This window comes from Dermacentor variabilis, chromosome 9 (assembly GCF_050947875.1).
Source record: "Dermacentor variabilis isolate Ectoservices chromosome 9, ASM5094787v1, whole genome shotgun sequence".
In the NCBI taxonomy this organism is placed as follows: Eukaryota; Metazoa; Arthropoda; class Arachnida; order Ixodida; family Ixodidae; genus Dermacentor; species Dermacentor variabilis.
In genome coordinates this window covers 147,150,724-147,172,198 of record NC_134576.1, presented here as the reverse complement: position 1 = coordinate 147,172,198, position 21,475 = coordinate 147,150,724, and the positions used below count along the sequence as shown (strand labels likewise).

The 21,475-nt window shown below is 45.0% G+C and overlaps 2 protein-coding genes across 4 annotated transcripts in view; one reads left to right on the top strand and one right to left on the bottom strand.

Annotated features, from left to right (window-relative positions):
• LOC142557791 (ribonuclease H1-like) overlaps positions 1-16,929 on the bottom strand; it is a 36,181-nt gene extending 19,252 nt beyond the window's left edge. Inside the window, exons 1-4 of one of the 3 annotated variants that reach the window (XM_075669912.1) lie at positions 16,901-16,929; positions 6,378-6,502; positions 5,176-5,238; positions 5,061-5,114 (exon numbers count right to left, since the gene is read on the bottom strand). In XM_075669912.1, the coding sequence (XP_075526027.1) occupies positions 5,061-5,114; positions 5,176-5,238; positions 6,378-6,502; positions 16,901-16,914 (256 nt within the window). In that variant the 5' untranslated portion in view covers positions 16,915-16,929. Of the gene's footprint in view, positions 1-5,060; positions 5,115-5,175; positions 5,239-6,377; positions 6,503-7,060; positions 7,289-7,819; positions 7,963-16,900 lie in introns of those variants that run through there. The other 2 variants (XM_075669910.1, XM_075669911.1) reach the window with 2 other exon arrangements.
• On the top strand, positions 8,480-14,020 carry Gp93 (heat shock protein 90 Gp93). Its single transcript, XM_075669909.1, has 7 exons — positions 8,480-8,647; positions 8,906-9,011; positions 9,101-9,242; positions 9,335-9,451; positions 11,575-13,410; positions 13,518-13,613; positions 13,849-14,020. Exons 1-7 carry the CDS (start codon positions 8,602-8,604, stop codon positions 13,870-13,872), a joined length of 2,367 nt encoding a protein of 788 aa, XP_075526024.1. The 5' UTR covers positions 8,480-8,601; the 3' UTR covers positions 13,873-14,020.
• Positions 16,930-21,475: the final 4,546 nt, after the last annotated feature.

Here is a 21,475-nt window from a genome sequence, read left to right as displayed (position 1 = left end):
AGTGCAGTGAGAGCGTGAGTAGGCCAAACCTTAATGATATACTTGGGGAAAGCCACTGACTGTTGTGTGGTTGCGACGAGCGCCTTGTTTTAATAAAGGTGATATATTTTCCATTCTTAGTATGTAAAGGTGGAATGAGCATGAACTTTGGAAGAGTGTTTAACTAAGAGTTAGCCACCAGGCGTGCAGCTAATGCAAGAAGAGTATGTACATGCCATTAAAATACTTGAAGAACATTTGGATAACGAGGTCAACTTTCACAGTATTTTAGGATAAGTAAGTGCACCAAAGAGATCTGGCACAAGTACCAGCCTTCAAATTACAACAATAAAAAGCTTGGATATAGCTAGCTGACGTCTGAACGAAGTAACAGTTTGGCGCAAGTGGGCATTGCTCCCTTTAACCCAATGTTATGTTTTGAACAGAATATAGCTACATATATGTGTGCATCTAATTTGGAAAAATGCTGCATTCGTCGAAAACATAAATAAACGAAAGTACATGAAAAATATGCGAGCTTGGAGGTCTCGAGCTACACTCAAGCCATTCTGCCCGTGGAGAGCGATGATGTAATGCTTCTGGTGCACAGCTGATTATGCGACAGCTGATGATAGCTTGAAAGAGCGTAGGTTAGGGCGTGTTGGTATTCCATAACTGAGGTTTTTAGCGCACGAAAAGGGACGAAAGACAGTGGCGAAACGAGGACACAGCGCTAACTTCCAACAATGGTTTTATTCCACAAAGCGGTAGACACATATATATATATAGGTAACACCCACAACCGTACGCATGCGCATATGTACTGATTTTTAGTCAAATGAGACAGCACCGAGACGTGTAATGGAAAGTTAAGATGATATCAAAGATGAAGACCGACCATGCATAGCCAAAAAAAATTTTTTGTAATTGCAAGTCTAAAAGATTAAAATGAAATCTCCATCAGGCCACCCTCTGTGTCACGTTTAAAAAATAGAATTCTTTACTTGAAAGATCTATTGAAGGCGCGCTAACACACGCGCTCCCTAAACTAGCAATCTTTGCCGCTTCAATAATCTCACGTGTTGTTTGCGCTGGGCTTCTTCCTATCACCGTGCATTGTTTATAAATGGGACTGCACCCATGCTTTCTGCAGTGAAAAGCCAGATGCCCCACTCCTCCAGTTCGCACATTATTTGCGTGTTCCTAAAGGTGCCTAAATGACAGGTTGCGCGAACATGCAAATAATGTGCGAACTGGAGGAGTGGGGCATCTGGCTTTTCACTGCAGAAAGCATGGGTGCAGTCCCATTCATAAACAGTGCACGGTGATAGGAAGAAGCCCAGCGCAAACAACACGTGAGATTATTGAAGCGGCAAAGATTGCTAGTTTAGGGAGCGCGTGTGTTAGCGCGCCTTCAATAGATCTTTCAAGTAAAGAATTCTATTTTTTAAACGTGACACAGAGGGTGGCCTGATGGAGATTTCATTTTAATCTTTTAGACTTGCAATTACAAAAAATTTTTTTTGGCTATGCATGGTCGGTCTTCATCTTTGATATCATCTTAACTTTCCATTACACATGTCTCGGTGCTGTCTCATTTGACTAAAAATCAGTACATATGCGCATGCGTACGGTTGTGGGTGTTACCTATATATATATATGTGTCTACCGCTTTGTGGAATAAAACCATTGTTGGAAGTTAGCGCTGTGTCCTCGTTTCGCCACTGTCTTTCGTCCCTTTTCGTGCGCTAAAAACCTCAGTGATGATAGCTGCATGGGACTACACGACTACAAAGGCCCAATTTCAACTGCCTTATGTCACCATAAAATGAGGCGAGATCTGCGACATCCAGTTCATGCGTGGAGCATCCAAGATCTCTCCCGGAAACCGCTTTTGTTTTACTTAAATGTACGCTTACAGGAGTCAACTTTAATTCAGACTTAAAGGCGCCATATAAGCACACGAGACACAACTCGTGTACTTATCCTCCCAGTTAAGTTTTTTGCATATAAGAGAATAAAAATTATGCAGATCCCACGCAAATTGGGAATCGATGTAAGCAACGCTTCCTGTGCTGTTTGCTTTGAGAGTTGACGATAATTAATGGTGATGTTGGTGGCAAATGTTTAATTTCTTCAACATTTAGTGCAACACGAGATTGGTGAGTTGATGTTAAACGTTACCTTGCGTGCACCACTGCTCCTTGTCTGCATAGTACACAGAACACACAGGGAGAGGAGTTTGCTTGAGGTGGTGGTGTATGCCATATTCCATAACCTCTGAGAGGGTTGAGCATTGCCATTGCCTCACATAGCACATCGCATCACGGCAGAAGTATTAAACTTCAATTGAATTATGGGGCTATACATGCCAAAACCACAATCAGATTAGGAGGCATGCCATACTGATGTATTTTGACACCTTGGTATTCTTTAAAGTGTCCCTAAATCTAAGTGCATGTGCGTGTTTATTTTGCCCCCATTGAAATACTGCTGCCGCGGTCGAAATTAAATCCACGACCTCGAGCAATGCCATAGCCGCAAAGCTACCGAGGTGGGCACAGAAGTGTTGATTTGATGTGTGCCCGCTTTGTAGTGTCACCTAGACTGTGCGGTGCATTTTAATAAATGCAGCTCTGCTTCTGCACATCCTGCGTCAGTTACCGGATGACATATTTGCAATGTTCATCTTTTAGAAATAGCAGTAATGTACCGAAAATAGCAGAATCGTACCGTACCATACCTTAAACTCAAGTTTATCCAGTTTCCCCACAACCACTAGCGTGTTCTCTGCCTCCCCTCCCCCCTCTTCTCGACCATTCTACCTAGCTTCCCTCTGGACTGCTACATTAGTTGAAAGGTAAGCGCTGCGATTTCTGCAATGCTTTTGTGTGGGGGGATCACGGATAACTACAGCTGTCAAGAGGCTAATGAGGCGATACCCAAGGAACTCCAGAGAGCATTGTGCACATTCAACGTGGTGCAAAGGTCCAAACAAGTTTCTCACATCTCCTTTCCTCTCTGCCAGGGTCCTTACATGTATACACACGAACCACCGCCAACGTGCCGTGCAAGACAGTTACAGCAGCAGCAGTAGCAGTGGGATAGTCGAAGGAAAAGGCAAAGAAAGCTTCGCTTTAAGAAGTTGTGGAGCAAGACAGCTCCTGTAATCAGCAAGCCCCGTGTAAATGCCAAGCGCCGCAACAAACAACCATAATCACGCTAAGCTACAGCAGATGACGCTCACACATTGGCGCAAAGGTCGACCACAGCGCTGCCGTGGTGGGAATGACAGCGGGCCAACTGATACTCATAGGCAAGGCAAGGAGTTCTGAAACTAAAAAATTACCTATAAGCATTGGGTAATTGCATAGCTTTGACTATGACAACTCATTGACTATGGGACCTCCTCCCGTATATTATCGTTTTTTTATAACCTGCAATCTATAATGAATAAATCAATTTCAAAAATTTAAACAGCATTTAAGCAGACAACACTTACACCTGGTGGTTGTCGCCACGATGCAAGTGGCAGCACACTGCCTCCAAGATTTTGCACTGTACCACCTTATCTCAAAGGCCACGCTGAAAAGCTGTGCACTCTAGACTCACGCATCACTTCCGCCGAATGGTAATGACAGCATCTTTCTCAGTTTTGGTATCAAAAACAGTTGTCCTTGCAAGCTGTTCATGATGTTTGCGTCTTAAACGTCAAATTTTGCATGGATGCTCCTCTATACCTAAGTTACCTTAAACTAGGCTTTTTATGCTGTCCACAATTTCGTTGCAGTTGGCCTTTAAAACTAGTAGCAAAAACAACTACATGAATGCCTTAAACCACCCAGGGCCTGTAACTGCGACAACACTGAGCACCTGGGCCACTTTCTTGTTATATCCTTGGTCAGCATGTGCGCTTGTTTTGTGGGAAAACCATCTTTTTATGTACATTCTGGTATTTCAATGGCACAAAACAAGTCCTGTAAGCTCTAATGCATGTAACACCAAGATTGTTTGCTGCTTCAAATATTGTGTATAAATGGAGTGACTTAAACTGTACTGTGTGATCACTACTGCTCAGGGAAAAGGGGTTGGGCCCAGTCGAGCCTTCTAGCAGCGGATTTTTCTGTGACTCAGTGGTCAGGTTCTCTTTGGCACATGACAGAAAGTATAACACCAGTTGTAAATGGTACATTTACTCACATGGTTTCAAGAAAGTATAGCAAATATTGTATGACCACACCGTCAATCTCTCTTGCAAGTATGGAGAGTGAATTTTCTTTTTTTTAACATGCAGATACAGTATGAGAATATGTAAGCACGTGGCACCCATTTTAGGCTTTGGGGGCATGCAGGCTTTCTTAAGGCACAGCATTTTCAGTTATCTTTTAGTTGCGCTCCAGCAATTATTGTCTGTTTCTCTATTTTGTCTGCATGTTCCGCTTTTTTTTCTTCTCCTTTCCACTGAAGCTACCAAGGACTGTTTCTTACACAGACTAGGCTGTGCACTGATGGACTCACTAAAGGCAAACCTAGAACCAACATAGAATTCTAGATTAGAAACCTCACAGTGTTTTTTTTTTTTATGCAAAGAAAAAGTCACTTGAAGGGGCCACACAAGTCTCATAAACCAAATCACCTGTGATAAGCAGGGTGCTTTACACAGCTGTGATACTCCGTTCGGCACTACTGTCACATTTCAATCAAAGACCTACAGAGAGAGGGCTCCCACAAATAGTATAGACAGCGCAAAGGTTCGAAGCTTCAGTGAATTCTGCACAAGAATGCAATAAAATTTGCCAAACTACCTTTTCTATTATGTTAAAATTAAAGTTAATGAGCTTTTTTGTCAGAGCTTGGCAGTATACACTTTGCCAATCATAAATGAGATATATATTAGGCCATGAAAGGTAATATCCCATGTTCACATCTGGTGGCACTCGATGTTTGCACAATTTCCTTGCATAAGAAAGCACTGCTGTCAGTAAGAATGATGCTTCGGACACACCTTAGAATCTGTCGTTAGTGCAGGATGATTAGTAGTGATTCCCGGTAAGAGTTGTGGATTCAGCAGGGCCACTCACCATTGGCATCTGGGCAGAAGCGCTGGGCTCTTTGCTCCTCCACGGGGTCGGATCCTGCAACACAAGATGAGCTCCGGCCAAAACTCGTATGGAGCTAGATGCTGGCATTTCTCACCATGCTTGCGCTTGCGTCCCTGTAACGCTTTGCCGACAGAGTGGCAGCTTACCCCAAAGGCACCTGAACACAAAACAAACAGCTCTGCTACAGAGATTCCTGGCCACAGCTGCATCTGGGAACATTTGTGCACCAGTTGAGACCACTTTCTCACGCTTCATTGAATGGCAAATCAAAATATAATTATGGTCATGCCGTTTTCTATCTATAAGCAACTTTCCTGTACATGAATGCACGGAAACCACACACACAAAGACTCGATAAACTCAACTACGTGGTTTACCAATGGTCGCTGTTGGGAAGTGTACATTTGTTGCATAAACAAGTTTGTGGCTGACCGTCTAACATACGAGAAATGGTCAGACTCGGTGACAGTGGTAATGCTAGAAACTTATTTACCATTGTATTAGCTTGATTAGGTTATTGCGTTATTTTTGTGGGGCCATGGATCTAAGCTGCTTTGAGGTAAACGAATTGGCACACATTGAAACAGTTGGCCATTGCAGCTCAACATTCTGTGACTTGAGCTGTACATACGCAAAAGCATCAGCATGGCAGAGCACTACACCTATGACTTCTTGTCAGCCATATCCATTCAGCACAGCACTTTCCTTCAAGTGCAAGCAACAAAGTCTCCAATGCTCAAAATCCTGCCACCTCACAGCTCCAGCAAGCAGCTACACCTAACAACTTAATTCACTAGCCGGGCCTTCTGTTTTGTGCTAGCTGAAATCAATAAATATGGCATGCAGGGCACTGTTGGCCATCATTTACACAGCGCAACAGGCACCAATTCACCATGGTGGGCATGTGCGGGAGTACACAGCAGCACTGCAAGGAGGTACAGGCAAAATAAAAGGCTGCTTAACACTCATATTTCAACCCACTGTTCCTTGGGCCCACCATGCCTTTTCCATGTGAACGCAATAAGTGAGGGGGCTCCCAGTGTGCAGTGATCGCAATGAGTGCAGAAAGCATGACAGCAAGATGAATGACGCGTTTAGGGGGATCGCGATACTAGCAAGACAAGCATTTACAACAAACATGTATTTAACTTGTTACAACTGAACTTGTCATTTCGACACGGACCTAACTGCAATTTGTGTCACATCATTAATTTCATTTACACGTCTGCACACACCAAAAACATATACATATGACATGACAGGTGAGTAAATAATCTGGCATCAAGTTCTACTTACCTGATCCACTGAGGGTTACCTCTCCATTTGGATCGTTGTTGACAAAGGCCCAAGCTTCCTGCTCAGTGCTGAATTTTTTGTATACCGGTCGAGGGTAACCCTTGACCTGACTCTCGCACTCCGGCCTGCACATATTCCGTAGCAGAAGTTTGACAGATTATAGTTATTTGCAGCTCAGATAGCACAGAAGCTCAGGTGAGAATTACTGACAAATTGAGCTGGTTTATTTCACAGCGTGAAAATGGACCCGTTGTAGAGGTGGTTGCTAGCGGTTCTAGCTTGTTAAAAATGGGACAACACTGCACACACTTTATGTGGACAGATCTGCTGCGTGATCAGACGACGGACATGCTGCCTTAAAACTTGAATAAAAAGGTTACTTCAAGCGGCGACAACAACACCGGGACAAGGTTTACTATGCGCAGCTTGCCTTTCTACACTTAATTGAAGTGTGGAACAGCATATTGAATGTGGGGGCTTTTTTTCCCGACGGCCAGGAACAAGCAACACAGCGCACACGACAGCGTTGTGAATAAAAAAAAATAATAAGGGACGCATTTGCACAACCAAATTTCAGTCTTGCGCATGGTAGATGCGGTCACCTAACTGCCAGACGAGACAATGACGAATCTCCGCCAAACAACGGCAGAAGCGAGCGCTAATATGGCACAAACAGCGCTCACCATGTCAAAAATACGCCTTTCTGACGTCCGTTGCGGACGGCATAGTAAAACTGGCCTTTCTTCGGCATCAAGCCCAATGCCAAGGTAAGTAAGCGCCGAAATACCATGCAAATTTCGTGCTCAGTGGACGAAGACTTGCGCCCGCCTGGTATTTGTCAACAAACGAAGCCAAACGAGCGTCCGCGAGCGTCGGGGTGCTTCGGTGCTTCCGTTCACTAAAACGCACCGCGCGCCCACCAACTGACAAACCAACGTTACCGTGATGTACCGATTTAAAAAAAAAAAAAGAAAAAAAAAACGAGACAGTAGGCGAAAGTGACAAGCTAATAAGAAGTGTAGCTATCCCGTAAGTAATTCTAAAGCTTGTCAGAACAGTATGCTGGCGTCGCTGTAACGAGTTTCTGGAAAGCACGGCAGTTCCGTTGTTTCCCTCGTAAAATAAAAATATCGTCTGCACGAGCAGGTTGAGGTAGGCTGTAGTCAAGAAAGCGATAAAATGTGAATGGATAAGTACTAATATGTTGTTGCAAAAAACTAATTTGAAAGCGTAAAAACACTATTATGCAGTTATCACATATCAGTCGCATATGTAGCAACATTTGTGTGAAAATAAAATCGTAACAAAGATTAGCTGTTAAGCTTTTGCTTCTTCCGTTCTTCAAGCATAACTCAGCCTGAGATGTACAATAATTTTCTGTTTCCTTCCGACACTCTTTGGTTTTTCAAATTTTCGTAACTCATGATATCCTCATTTCTTACATTTCAGTTGGGTCTGTGCTCCATAAGTATGTTCGCACGGCCGCAAGATTGAACGGTTGAACTGCTACTCCAACGGCTACTCTAGGAGAGACTTCAGCAAGACGAGGGTAAAGCGCATGTAACTCCATGAACTTGAGTGGCTCAAGAGAAGAGAATTAAAATCTGACAAGTCTCAATGTATGGCGCAGTGACTTAATCTTCTTCTCGAATCTCCATGGGGAAATAAAACTGCATTTATCAGTCGGTTAGGTTGACGAATTCTGCCTGCAGCCCAATATATGAAGTTCGAATCTGGAAATTTAGAGTCGGAGATTTACTGCAGAAATTTGGTTTCAGAACGACCAACTCTTCAGTGATCTCAAAAAATGTTATGTCGAGTCATTGTCGAGTATGGTGAAAAGCAGCTGCCTCACCATTTCTCTGCAGGGTGCGTTCTAGGATCGACAATGCGTGAAATTTGCGCGCCATGGTTCAGCACAAAGCGCACACGTGAGCAACGAAACAAGAAACCGAACGCAGAAGTGAACTCGCGGGCTTTTCAGTGTCATCGCGATGAACGGACCAATGGCGCTCGGCCAACACAGCTGGTGTTTGGTCGAAACGGGATTGGTCCACGCGAGGCGCGTGTTGTACTCCCATTGGCGGAACATCCAACATGGAACGCTCGCCGGCCATTGCACCTGTCATTCACTAACCGGCGTGCGTGGTGTCCGTGCACTATACTTGAGTTTTGCGTTAAGACTCCGCACTCGCGGCCTAGTGCCAGTGGGTAGATCGGCAACATGCGGGCTCTCCTTTTGGGCATTGCTGTCCTGTGCCTCTTTGCGGGTAAGTTTCCTCGCGCATTTAGTTCATGGCGCCGGTGCGTTGTTACTGAAGTTTTTGGGTACGGCAGTTTACGGTAATCCGCGCATCGACTCACTAGCGTATTTCGATTGTTGTGGTGCACTCGCGTGTGTTTCCGCAAGCACTGCTAAAAGCTGAGAAAAATGAGCTTGTTTGGTTTGATACGGCGCTGGCGGCGTTGACCTTTTAACTTCCCCACGCTTGGCAATAATGGACAAGCTTCCGACGTTCCACTCGCAGGGCTGACTAGAGCAGAGGACGCTGAAGATTCCAGCGCTCCCAGGGTGGATCAGGATTTGGGCAGCAGCCGCGATGGCTCGCGAACAGACGACCAAGTTGTGGAGAGGTGCGTGCTGGGCCGCTTAAACAGAGCGTCGCGTTTTTTGTAACACTTCTAGAAGCTGTCCGTGCTGAGCCGACGTGTTCTCTTCGCAGGGAAGAGGAGGCGATAAAGCTGGACGGTTTGAATGTGGCCCAAATGAAGGAGATGCGAGAGAAGGCCGAGAAGCATGCCTTCCAGGCGGAGGTTACGCGAATGATGAAGTTGATCATCAACTCTCTGTACCGAAACAAGGAGGTGAGTTGTTCGTGTGGTGGACCGCCGTTTCTTTTCTTCTTTTTTTTTTCCTCGCCGGTAGCTGACGTCTCATTTTAATGCGAACGTTTCAGATCTTCCTGAGAGAATTGATATCGAACGCATCTGACGCCTTGGACAAGATCAGGCTTCTCTCACTGACGAATCCTGATGTGCTAAACTCGAATCCTGAGTTGACGATACGAGTGAAGGTAAGCATTCATTGGATCACTAGGCTTTGACAGTTGAAATTATTTTTCGCTATTTACTCCAGCAACAGGACAGAATCTGCGGGGCGGAATTGCCTCGCTGTCGACATAACGCTGACGTGTATTGCATATTTTAGCACCAGCGGCACAAAGGTCATTCGCCACTAAAATTTCTGGCCTTCAAATGATGGCACTGTTCGAAAACCAGTTTGCATACCTGGCGGTCACTTAGCATTTCGGCAGTTGCAACGCTCAACTTCAGTCCCCTAGGGCTTTGGCTTTGCATGGTCGAAATGTCATTGTTTGTCCTAGTATACAGATTTTCGCCTCTAGACATATCCGTTCAGCAGGTGCTAATTCATGTAACTCTTGTGACTGTTTCATGCTCACATTTTGGCTCGTTCTATGACAAAATAGCAGCTGAACGTAAACACAATTTTGGAACATAAGTCAACAATTATGTGGCGATTCAGGTCAATCACTATCATTACATTCTGTGTGTGCTGTCATACTTCTAGTTTTGAAGTTCTTGCGTCCTGCATAAACACTGTAAAATTTTCTGTTCTATTGTTTAGCCCAGGCAGTACTTCACTTTGGCTTGTTGACAAATTGCCCACCCCCAGCGGTCTAAGCCACTAATTCACAGCACCTGCACTCTTTCTTATTTAACTGCATTTCTTTCAAGGCGACAATTCTTTTTGTGCAAGCTTTCTCGGGCTTTTCTTAATGTGGCTGCTGGATGCTCTTGCTGTCATGCTGAATAGCTCACTCTTAAAGACTCATTAGTTTGTCTAGTTCAGCATCTTTATGGTACGGTCAGAGTTGCCCCGCTAAGCCACAGCGCTGCGGTGGGTGATTTTCACGTTTTAGTTATGTTTAGTGTAGTGGAGCAGACCTTTCATATTTGCAGCGCCCTCTGGACAAACTCAGTGTAATGAAAGAACACCCATTGATCACTTATATGAGGTAAAATGAATATATGCAACTTCTTTGTCCATGAAGTATCTAGACGTCCACTTGTAATGCGTTACCGGTCCATTCTATCCAGTGGAAAATAAAGCGCCGTCTTAGGGAATGCCACATGATAGCCAGCAAATTTGCTTTCTGTATCCAATCTAATCCTTTCTGACGCCAAGGCTAGCTAACATAATATTCAGTACGCTCCGCTCGGGCAGCTTCTAAGCGGTCTGCGTTTGTCGCTCCATTAGCCCACTTACGGCTAAGCAAAGGGTTCATGCGCATTCGTACTTTAACTCCACTCAGCTGCTGAGGGGAGCGTAAAAATGCCAAACTAAAACTCTATTACGTGCCTAATGGTGGGACCGAACCTAGTAACGCAGCACAATAGGCAGATGCCCTGCCATTACTCCACACTCGCACATATCCATCTGTCGTGCCATCTCCAACTAGCTGTTTGAGATGATAGCCACATTTGTCACATTGCATAACACAGGTGCACAAGAGCACATGCGAATTTGTCGGATTCCTTTATGCCATAGATCGGGAATGGAATTGGGGAATTTATAGCATTCAATTACTCCATAACAACTTCGCTTCACATTGATTCCAAGATGTGCATTGGATCTTCATTTTAAGTAATTAACGAAAGGTTGCTTAGGAAAAAGCCACTGCATAAAAAAAAATGGACAAGCACGAGAGGACAGCAACAAAAGCTTGTCAGTCTGTCTGCCTTCTCTTGTGTGACATGTGTCTTGTGCAGTGTCTTTTTTCCTCAGCATAATGAACTAGTTGAGCAAGCTTTTAATGGTAACATGCTGGTCTCTCTTGGGGACCTCATTTGGGTCACTGCAGTTGCTAGCCTATAGCCCTGCTTGTCAGTCTACGCAGAGAGTAAAAAAAATACCCTATGCTGACTGGCATTTTCTAGGACTTAACTTACATCACCATTTTATACCATAGAAAGTGCTTTGTAAAATGGGGCATGCATCTGTATTCCAGAGTAATCATATATACATTGGCCATTATGCTTGATATAGTCTGGATGCTTGCATTTATACTAAAGGGTTTTATGCTTTCCTGCAGTATTTTCACCTTGTGTTAGCATTGCTAGGCGGTGCAGCTGCTCCCTGCAATTTCTGAAAAACCTGGTCTACATTGCTTTGCAGAGCGACAAGGAAAATGGACTGCTGCACATAATAGACACTGGCATTGGCATGACTAAAATGGACCTGGTCAACAATTTGGGTACCATAGCGAAGTCGGGTACAGCAGAGTTTTTACAAAAGGTTACTGAAACTGCTGAAGCTCCTAAGGAACTCAACGACCTCATTGGCCAGTTTGGTGTGGGCTTCTATTCTGCGTTCTTGGTGGCCGACCGTGTCATTGTGACCAGCAAGAATAATGAGGATGAGCAGCACGTGTGGGAGTCGGACTCTGGCGAGTTCACAGTGGCCAAGGATCCCCGAGGCAACACGCTTGGCCGTGGTACCCAGGTGACTCTGCAGCTGAAAGAGGAGGCCCGGGACTTCTTGGAGCTGGACACACTCAAAAGGCTGATTGAGAAGTATTCTCAGTTCATCAACTTCAACATCTACCTGTGGACATCCAAGACTGAAACTGTGGAGGAACCTGTGGAGGAGGCCAAGCCTGATGTTGAAGGAAAGGAAGAGAAAGATGAAGACAAAGTTGAGGAAGAAGAAGACGATGAGCCCAAGACAAAGAAGGTTGAGAAGACTACATGGGACTGGGAGCTCATCAACAGTGCCAAGCCTATCTGGACACGCAAGCCAGCTGAAATTGAAGACAATGAGTATGAAGAATTCTATAAGGCCATCACTAAGGACACCAAGGCACCGCTAGCCAAAACCCATTTCATAGCAGAGGGGGAGTTGACCTTTAAGGCATTGCTCTACATACCATCAGTGCAACCGACAGAGTCCTTCAATCGATATGGAGGGAAGGTGGATCACATCAAGCTCTATGTTCGGCGTGTGTTCATCACTGATGACTTCCAGGATATGATGCCCAGTTACCTCAGTTTCATCCGTGGTGTTGTTGACTCTGATGACTTGCCGTTGAATGTGAGCCGTGAAACACTGCAGCAGCACAAATTGCTTAAGGTAATCAAGAAGAAACTTGTGCGCAAGGCATTGGACATGATGAAGCGCATTCCCGCTGAACAATACGAGCAGTTCTGGAAAGAATATTCTACCAACCTGAAGCTGGGAATCATTGAGGACACTACAAACCGCACTCGGCTGGCAAAGCTGGTGCGCTTCCACTCGTCGCATGGTGAAAACTTGACATCCCTGTCCGAGTATGTTTCGCGTATGAAAGATGGTCAGCAGACCATCTACTACATGGCCGGAGCATCTCTTGATGAAGTGAAACGCTCTCCCTTTGTGGAGCGTCTGCTGAAGAAGGGCTATGAAGTGCTTTACCTAGTGGAGCCTGTAGATGAGTACTCCATCTCATCACTGACAGAGTTTGAGGGCAAGAAATTCCAGAATGTGGCCAAGGAAGGTCTCAAGGTGGATGAGGGCACCCGGGCACGTGAACGTCACGATGCGATTGCACGCGAGTTTGAGCCACTGACAAAGTGGTTGGAAGATGAAGTATTCAAGGGACGCATTCTCAAGGCCATGATCTCTGAGCGGCTTGCCACTTCGCCGTGTGCCCTTGTAGCCAACCAGTTTGGCTGGACAGGCAACATGGAACGACTTGCACGGAGCAATGCTCATGCCAAATCGCACGACACAATGCGGGATTACTATCTCAGCCAGAAGAAGAACATGGAGCTGAACCCAAGGCATCCACTCATCAAGGAGCTTCTGCGCCGTGTCAAGGATGACAAGAATGACCCACAGGCACGCAACATGGCAGAGCTGGTGTACGAGACTGCAACACTCCGTTCGGGCTTCCTTCTTGAAGACACACTTGCATTTGCTGAGCGCGTGGAGACTCTGATGAGGAAGACACTTGGGCTTCCAGAAGATCAAGGGGTACGATTCAGTGATCATCCAGTTTTGCATGAAAACTCCTTGGTTATTGACGCTCTACATTGAATGCATGGTTTGCCATGCATCCTATGCTTCTTTTTTTCTTTTAGGTGGATGAGGAGCCAGATGAAGATGCATTTGAGGAGGGAATTCCCATAGATCTAGGCAAGAAGGATGATGAGAAACCAGAAGAGGAGGAGGAACCGGTATGAACAGGCCTCGATTTCGATAATTGCTTCCCTGTTGGCAGCTGTTAATCTGCGTGCTTTACATAGAATGTGTGAACTAGAATTGCTTTTACTTGAATTGTCTGCTTTGTCACAAAAGCTTGACTTTCATAAGGTACTCTAGCAGTGTAGCTCTCGCGAGCCACTGCAATGTCAAGTGGCGGCAGCGTGCCATGCATAGGTTGCGAACCAATGGTTTTGTGTTCTTTTCCAGAGGGATGAGCATGAAGAACTATAGGACAAGAAAATCTGGGACAAACTTTCATGTATAGGTCGACACCTTTCACTGCTCATGTCATCGTCACCTTTATATATTTATGCTGGCCTCGTGCTGGTGCTGTTTTTCTTTCTTTACTGTGAAATAAAGCCTTTGTTCATGTTTACAAGGTAGGCCTCTTTTCCGCTGTTTTGCAAGTTGGGGGCATGCCGAACGGTAATGAGCTTAGCTATTTTAAAGTGCTTTCGCACAGAAGTGTATCAAATTCAGCAAGCTGCTTGACTGTATGCTTGAGCCATTACAAAATAATCGCACCTTTAGTAGAGGCAGCTCTATGAAGCTTTCATTTTCCACAGCATGAAACCATATGATAAGGAACCAATTAAAGGGCTTGCAGGCAGAGAAAAGCTTCGCTTGGCCAGCTTGCTTGGGGCGCATCTGTCCACTGCATTAGTGTACTTGAAGGGGGTAGTATGTTCACGGGCCGCACATGGATGCCAGCCCACGAGATGGCAGCACCACTGCTAGTATCAGTTGCATAGGGCTTCCAGTCGTGCATTCCTGCTGTTCAGTCGTGCTACTTGCGTGCTGCTATGGAATGCGTCCAACTTTGTCTTGGTGATTTTTTTCAAGTTTCTGTTCAAATGCCGTATTAACGGCTTGCTTTTTCTTGAAGTGTTCCAGTTTAAATTGTACACAATGGGGTTGTTCCTGCAACATGAAGCTGTGAATGCAATTAAATTCAATTACTTTCAATTGTCCACTGGCTTGCATTACTTGTATTACCTGAATAATTCAATTTTGCTATCTCCAATAGTGTTGAGCTAGGGAGTTTTTATAAATTAAGTGACCAATCTCATTGCAGAATGTTCATGCATTGTTTGAGTGATATGTGCATATGAAGGAGTAGGTTTTCACTGATAAATTTTTTCATGTGAGACGTGATTGTAAGAATTGCATGTGCATTTCCATAATTGATTTTCTGCAGCCTAAAGATGTACAAGCAGCAGTTGAGGCTTCTTTGGCTAACTATTGTATAACACTTCATTTCATACTGCCAAATTTTATGTAACAAGTTGGCTCGTACTTCTTTTGTTTAGTCTTTCTTAGACCCCTTCATGCAATACTCCACCTTGGAGCATCTGGGGACCTTGAACAAAAAAAAAAAAAAGATTAGTGCCTTTTCACTCTGCGAAGCAGGATAACCAGCGAAGCTGTATTGGGATGACCATATTGACAAGTATATTAATTTATATTCGTTGCTTTATTGATCGAATAAAGACACAAACACTGTAGTTTTTATGTTTATTTTGTCTCTTACGTTACCATAGTTTTAGCGTCGCTGTGGTACACCGCGATCGGTTGTACTGCTGTGCTGGACGAATTCTTACCAAAGGTTAAATCTATACGCGACCGGTGACGCCTCGATAATTTGAAAGCAGCGTCACCCTCCTCCCCGCGGCGCTTTCCTCCTCAATTGTTGCACGACCTTTCTGCTTGGCTCCCGCGGACGGGCCGCACTATGCGATGGAGGCGTATCATTTTGGACCTGTTGCGCGCCCGAGTGGCGTGGAAAATTTCGAAAAATGGTGATAACAGCATCGAGAATGTCAAAGGTGACGTCTATGAAGAGGTTAGTTCCTTCTTAAAGCTGTATGAATGGGGCATACTGATGTACAATGAGCTTTGAGGTGAGTAGACATTTTTTTCTGCCACACGAAAAGATTCTAGTATTCCTTGTGGCACATCCCGCTGTGTTTGGCTTTTTTTTAGTCGCGAGTGCATCGTCCGACCATGTGTTTGTCTTGTCAATGTGAAAGTAGATATGTAACTCAATGTGAAACTGAACAGGATGGTTGTGCAATTTCAGCGCGAGCAAGCGTGCGCGATCGTGCTAACACCCCCTGCACGTTGTCCGTATCCGTGAGAAAACCAAATAGTAATCGCCACTCACTCGTGTTCGTAGCAGCCCAATACAAAGCAAATTCAAGAAGTGAAAAATAATGCATAAACTCCACTGGAGTTGTCGAAGTATGCCTAAGCATGCTCCCAAATTTCAGTTTTCCCACCTCCAAATTTCAAGTTGGCCCACCCCAAACTTCAGTTGGCTTACTCCCAAATTTAAGAGGTAGCTTTAGCTCGGGCCGAACTACGACGCGGCCTATTCAAATACTTGTAAAACGAACAAATGTTTTCCTGCGATGCCCTGGACCGATTTTAATGAAATTTACTGCATTTGAGAGAGAAAGTTAACTTATGGCGACTGTTTGAAGCGGAATTTCTATTTAGGGCCTTAATTTTATTTGAAGAATTTTAAAAAGTTCGAAAAAAATAGAAGCACGAAGTTTACAAATTGATAGCTCTCGGTGAAGAACGGGTATCGCGGTTCGGTAAACGGCATCACTTAAGGCGGGCAAATACATTTCATGAATTTGTTACGTTGTGTACAAGGGTATTGCGAAGCCTGTATTTACACATCACACAATTCTTTTTAGATTCATGTGTAACATCAATTTTGTCCGCTTTAAATGTACTACTAGACGCAATTCACAGAATTGCGATATCAGTTTTCGTTGCCGAAAAACCGAGTTGTAAACTTGATAGTCTCGTTTTCTAAAGATTTTCGATTTTGATAATTTTTAATGAAAATTGGCAATATAAAGCGAGAATTCGAAACCAACAGTCACTAGATTTTAGGTTTTTCTTTTAGCTGCAACAAACCTCGTCAAGTTTGGTGCAGTGGTTGCCGAGAAAAACGAATTCTCCTTTTACATGTATTTAGGTATAGGAGCATCCGAGCTAAAGCTTCCTCTTAAAGGGCCCCTCACCAGGCCCCATAGCAAATTTTGGTTATGCGCTGGTAGTTGTTACATGTCCTCTGGGGAGCGTTCTGCCACAACATTTTTTTCAAATCGGCTCATTAATAGCCGAGATAGAAATATTTCAGTGCTGCGAACTTGTGCTTTCAACAGGCGGGCTCCACTGCCACTGCCAAGCAAGACGCTCTCTCCACTCGCCTCGGCTAGCCTACGCAAGCGAAATTCCTTACCTGCGTTCTCCCATACTGGACTTCGAGGATCGCGTGATGCCTACGTCACAGGCCCCGCCTTCATTTTTTTTTGCTAGTTTTTTTTTCGTCGCTACGCACTTCCGTCCACGGCGTCGAGCTCGAGCTGTTGTCTTTTGCGCGCTCCGCACCACAGAGTTTCCTACAAAAATTACTAGAGGGAACTCTGGCGCTAGTGTCTACGGGGGCTGCAATGGGAGAGCGGTTGTCCCAGCATGGGAATTATGGGAAGTACCTGGATTTGCCTAAACTTCGTTCCTTTGGCTTCAAACGGCTTTGTGACTTTATAAACTCGTCATTTTCATGACGAGTTTAACTCGTCGTTCCCTCTAGTAATTTTTGTAGGAAACTCTATGCTCTGCACAAGCAAACATGGCTAGCGGTATAATTCAGTGCTACACGAATACTGAGGCAGAACAAGCGGATCGCAGAGCATGATCACGCGCTGGAACACGGTAGAAAATGTCATAGTTTCGGTACCTAGCTGCGCACGTGACCGCACTACCATGGGAAGCAGACGAAGCGGAAGTACAACTCTCTTGTTTCGGTGCGAACTATAACAGAATACCGCAACCGCGGTATTCACGCCATAGAGTTTCTTACAAAAATTACTAGAGGGAACTCTGGCGCTGCAGTTGTTGTCCTACCATGGGAATGATGGGAAGTACATGGATTTGTCTGATCTCCGTGCTTGTTGGCTCAAACATTCTTGTGGCTTTGTATACTACGCTATATAAATCTTATTGTCGTATATTTCAGCGCAATCTATATTCTTCGAAGTGCAGAAGACGCCGGGAACGCGTACAATTGCTATTAATTGCAAAGATTGAGCTTCTCCAGGTAGCCAAATCGAAACGCGCCAAGCGTCTCATAAGGCACTGGCATGCCTGCGATAAATTCATAAGGGCGTTTCATTCGTTTGTGGATACATGCGTCCGTGGCTTAATGGTTTCAATATCAGGCTTCTGTGCTAGAGTCCCTGTGTTCGAATCCTGCCGTGCGGCAATTTTAATGATGTTTATTTAATTATTTATTACGCAATAAACTGTTGAAAAAATTGGAGGACGCTTAATCTTCGCCTTCAAGAGTGGAACGCGACAGCGTTCCCGTCGACCCGCCAAGGGGTGTAAGACAATGGGCTATGGCGCAGCGACTACGCGCCCCGCATCGGACGCGGTGAGCGTCGAGCAGCGCAGCGTTCGGCGCGACAACGAAATGTGCGCCTGAGCAAGCGACGCACGCCTGAGCCTTAGAAACAGCTCGTTTCTAAGGCAACACCGCGTTCACTAGAGGCGCTTTTGAACCGCTCTGAAGCATCGAACTCGTGGCTCAGTAGACGACTTCCGGCCACCGAGCGTGACGGACGTGTGCTTCATGGGCTCCCAAGGAGCGGCTTTAGCGGCCCAGCCGGGTCGCGGTATCAGGAGCACTGAAATGCCTGCCCAGGATTATGAAATGGTTGTTCCTCATCTGCCATCAGGTTCGAGTGTTTTGAACACAGCATTTCTGCATGGTGATGTCACCGCCAGGCCATATCGCGTCGAGCATTTTCGCGACGCCCTAGCGCGTCTGTCATTGCTGCCGGATGTGGTTGCCCTTGGGGCATATCAGATGAACCACCTGTGGGCCGTTACTTTCAACAGCGAAGGAGCGAAGGCAAAGATTCTGCAGGCCGAAGCTTTCAATGTGAAAGACCACCGCTGCGTGGTTATTGATCCGACCAACCGAGGCGTCAGGCTGAAGCTGTTTTGGCTGCTCCACGGTGTGCAAGACGACGACGTGCGAGTGGCATTAGCAGCGTTCGGAAAAGTGACTGAAATAACCCGCGATAAATGGAAGGTTAAAGGCTGCGTTGACAAGGCTTCAACAACACGGTCGGTTACACTGAAACTGAAGGTGGGTGTTACGAAGCTTTACTCAAATATTATCGCGTATAATCTAATTTTATTTCTGCAGTATGTTACATAATGTACAATACGCTACATAAACTTTGTATGGCTTTTAGATGGAAGCATGGTTTACTATGGTTTGACCGGTTTGACACCAGGACACACCAGGGTATGCATTCTTGTGCGCTTCTGTTCCTGATTTAACCCCAGAGAATAATTATTTATTTATTTTTGCAACAGCAATAACAACCGTACATGTACTTATATAAAAATATACTCAACAAGTATTTATGGAAATAAAAATGTTGTATTGTGATAAAGTGTTGCGCCCTTGAGCGGAATGCTACAAGTGTCATCTGCTACGACGCCTGCTCGCTGCAAACGCGAGACTTTTCTCGCAGAAGACAGGCACTTGCGAACTCTCTCGCTCTTTCGAAGGGCTGCGTCGGCTGTCATGATTGCTGAACGTCTTCAAGTACTTTTAAGTACATCTGCTGCAGTGCTAGCTAGGACGCTGTAGTGGCCTCCTACGAGTAGGCTTCATCATATGTTATATTGACGTACCACTTCCGAAGCGTTACGGCGTGGCTTTGCACGTACCCATTTTGCGACACTAGACTACAGCCAGGAAGCAGCAACCTTTCCTACCACAAGTAAGTTTGTGTTCTCAAAGACCTAAAACACGCATTTCAATGAGCACGTAAACGAGCAATGCATAATGAAGCATTCAATAAAATTTGATTGTCAAGCCACTAGAAGTACAACTGTATATGTCTTGTATCAATAGTGCCTCCTTTTTCCTATTCTGAAGTTTCATAAAGCACGTAAGGCTATAGTGCCAACCTAACCCACTTAACAAACCAAGGTCCAAATGCTCAAAACATGTTCTTTCAACGTTTACGATGCCGCCGCTTTCTCGTCAGGGCTTCGACGCCACACCACGACACAAACATCGTCCCAGTTGCTGGCCCAGTGCGCTGTCGCCACTTCGGGCAACAGTACAAAGGCAGAGAGCTTTGCGTTGCACTGTCCCACTGCAGGTTATAGCAATTGCGCTTGGAGCGAAACCAAAACTGCCAAAAAAATACTTGTAGACTAGTTCGCTAGTCAATAGAATGCCAATCCGAAGCCTGTATACTTCCCATCATTCCCATGATGGTTGAACGATCGCAGCGCCAGATTTGCCTCTAGGTATACTAATATGAAACTCTATGTCCTTAACGCTATCGCGTTAAAATGACGAGTTTGCAAAGTCACAAAGCCGTTTCAAGCCAAAAGGACGACGTTTAGGCAAATCCGTGTACTTCCCATAATTCCCATGCTATAGGACAACCGCTCCGATTGCAGCTCCCGTAGACACTAGCGCCAGAGTTCCCTTTAGTAATTTTTGTAGGAAACTCTATGATTCACGCAACCGCGTTAAGGAGCCCGTGTCGTCGGCGTTGGCCATGAGCGAAAAATCCCGGAAGGGATTTTTCAAATCAAAACAACTTGCAAGATGGGCTGGGTGGGAATCGAACCAGGGTCTCCGGAGTGTGAGACAGATACGCTACCACTCAGTCACGAGTTTTTTTTTCTTTTAATACCGGTTTGGCAAAAGAAAATACAATGTATTACATGGCCATAAAAAACAACTAGTCAATGCCGGATCAGTGAGGTGTGATAAGAACGATGTAGGCTAGTCACTTTGTCCAAAGCACTTAGCCAATCAGGAGGATCACTCTGTGCACAGAAAAATTCGCGTATATATAACACACTTTCAATGAAGTATTCATGTGCTGGGGTCTGAACAATGCGCTCATATCCATACTCGTTCGCCACACACTGTGCATGCACAGAAGCATTAACAGATCGACAGGCACCCTCTGGTTCCGCGCATGGCAGGAAGCGTATCCCGAAAGCACTTAACGGCAAATCCTTTTTAAGGCTACGTTTTAGAATATCCCACAAAAACACTGCGTCATGACAGTCCCAGAGGTTTTGCTCAATCGTATCCGGTTTTTTGCATATAAAGAAATTCACAGACCAAGGTACAAAAATGCCTTTGCTTTGCAGCCACGGTTTCACTGGGAGAGTGCCTGTATGTAGTTGAAAAAAGAAAGATTTAACAGAAGCTCTTACCGGCATTCGTTTAACTCTCTTAAGAACATCTCGTTCTGAACCTAAAACAAATACTGTACGATACAACGGTACAGGCAAGAATACATCAACAAGATCTTTGTACAACTTCTTACTAGTAACAGCGGCCAGATATTCACTAGAAAATCTTGCTTTTAGTATTCGGAAAGACGCGACCACTTCCCGCAAAAAAGCACTTAAAGGCATTGGCCCCGTATACATGGACGACACTACATAATCAGGCAATGAATCGCGCAGTCTAGCTTGAATCATTGTTCTCAGAAAAGCATCCTTTTGGTCACGCAAAAAAAAAGAAACCTGCTTACAATCTGTTTGAGGAACAAATGTGACGACCCCAGCCCCCCATTCAACATTCCGTGGAACAGATTACTACTTGTACGTTCCCATGATGAGGCCCAAATAAACATCGCAAATATTCTATGCAGCTTTTGCACAGACATCCTCGTCAGACATAACGCTTGCATCACATAAAATATTTTAGCGACTAAAAATAAATTACACACGGTGGCTCTTGCAAACATTGAAAATT

Coding starts and splice junctions, on each gene's coding strand:
- Gp93 (XM_075669909.1), top strand. CDS start 8,602: ATGCGGGCTCTCCTTTTGGGCATTGCTGTCCTGTGCCTCTTTGCGG. Junction 8,648..8,905: donor TGTCCTGTGCCTCTTTGCGG/GTAAGTTTCCTC, acceptor TTCCACTCGCAG/GGCTGACTAGAGCAGAGGAC. Junction 9,012..9,100: donor GACGACCAAGTTGTGGAGAG/GTGCGTGCTGGG, acceptor TTCTCTTCGCAG/GGAAGAGGAGGCGATAAAGC.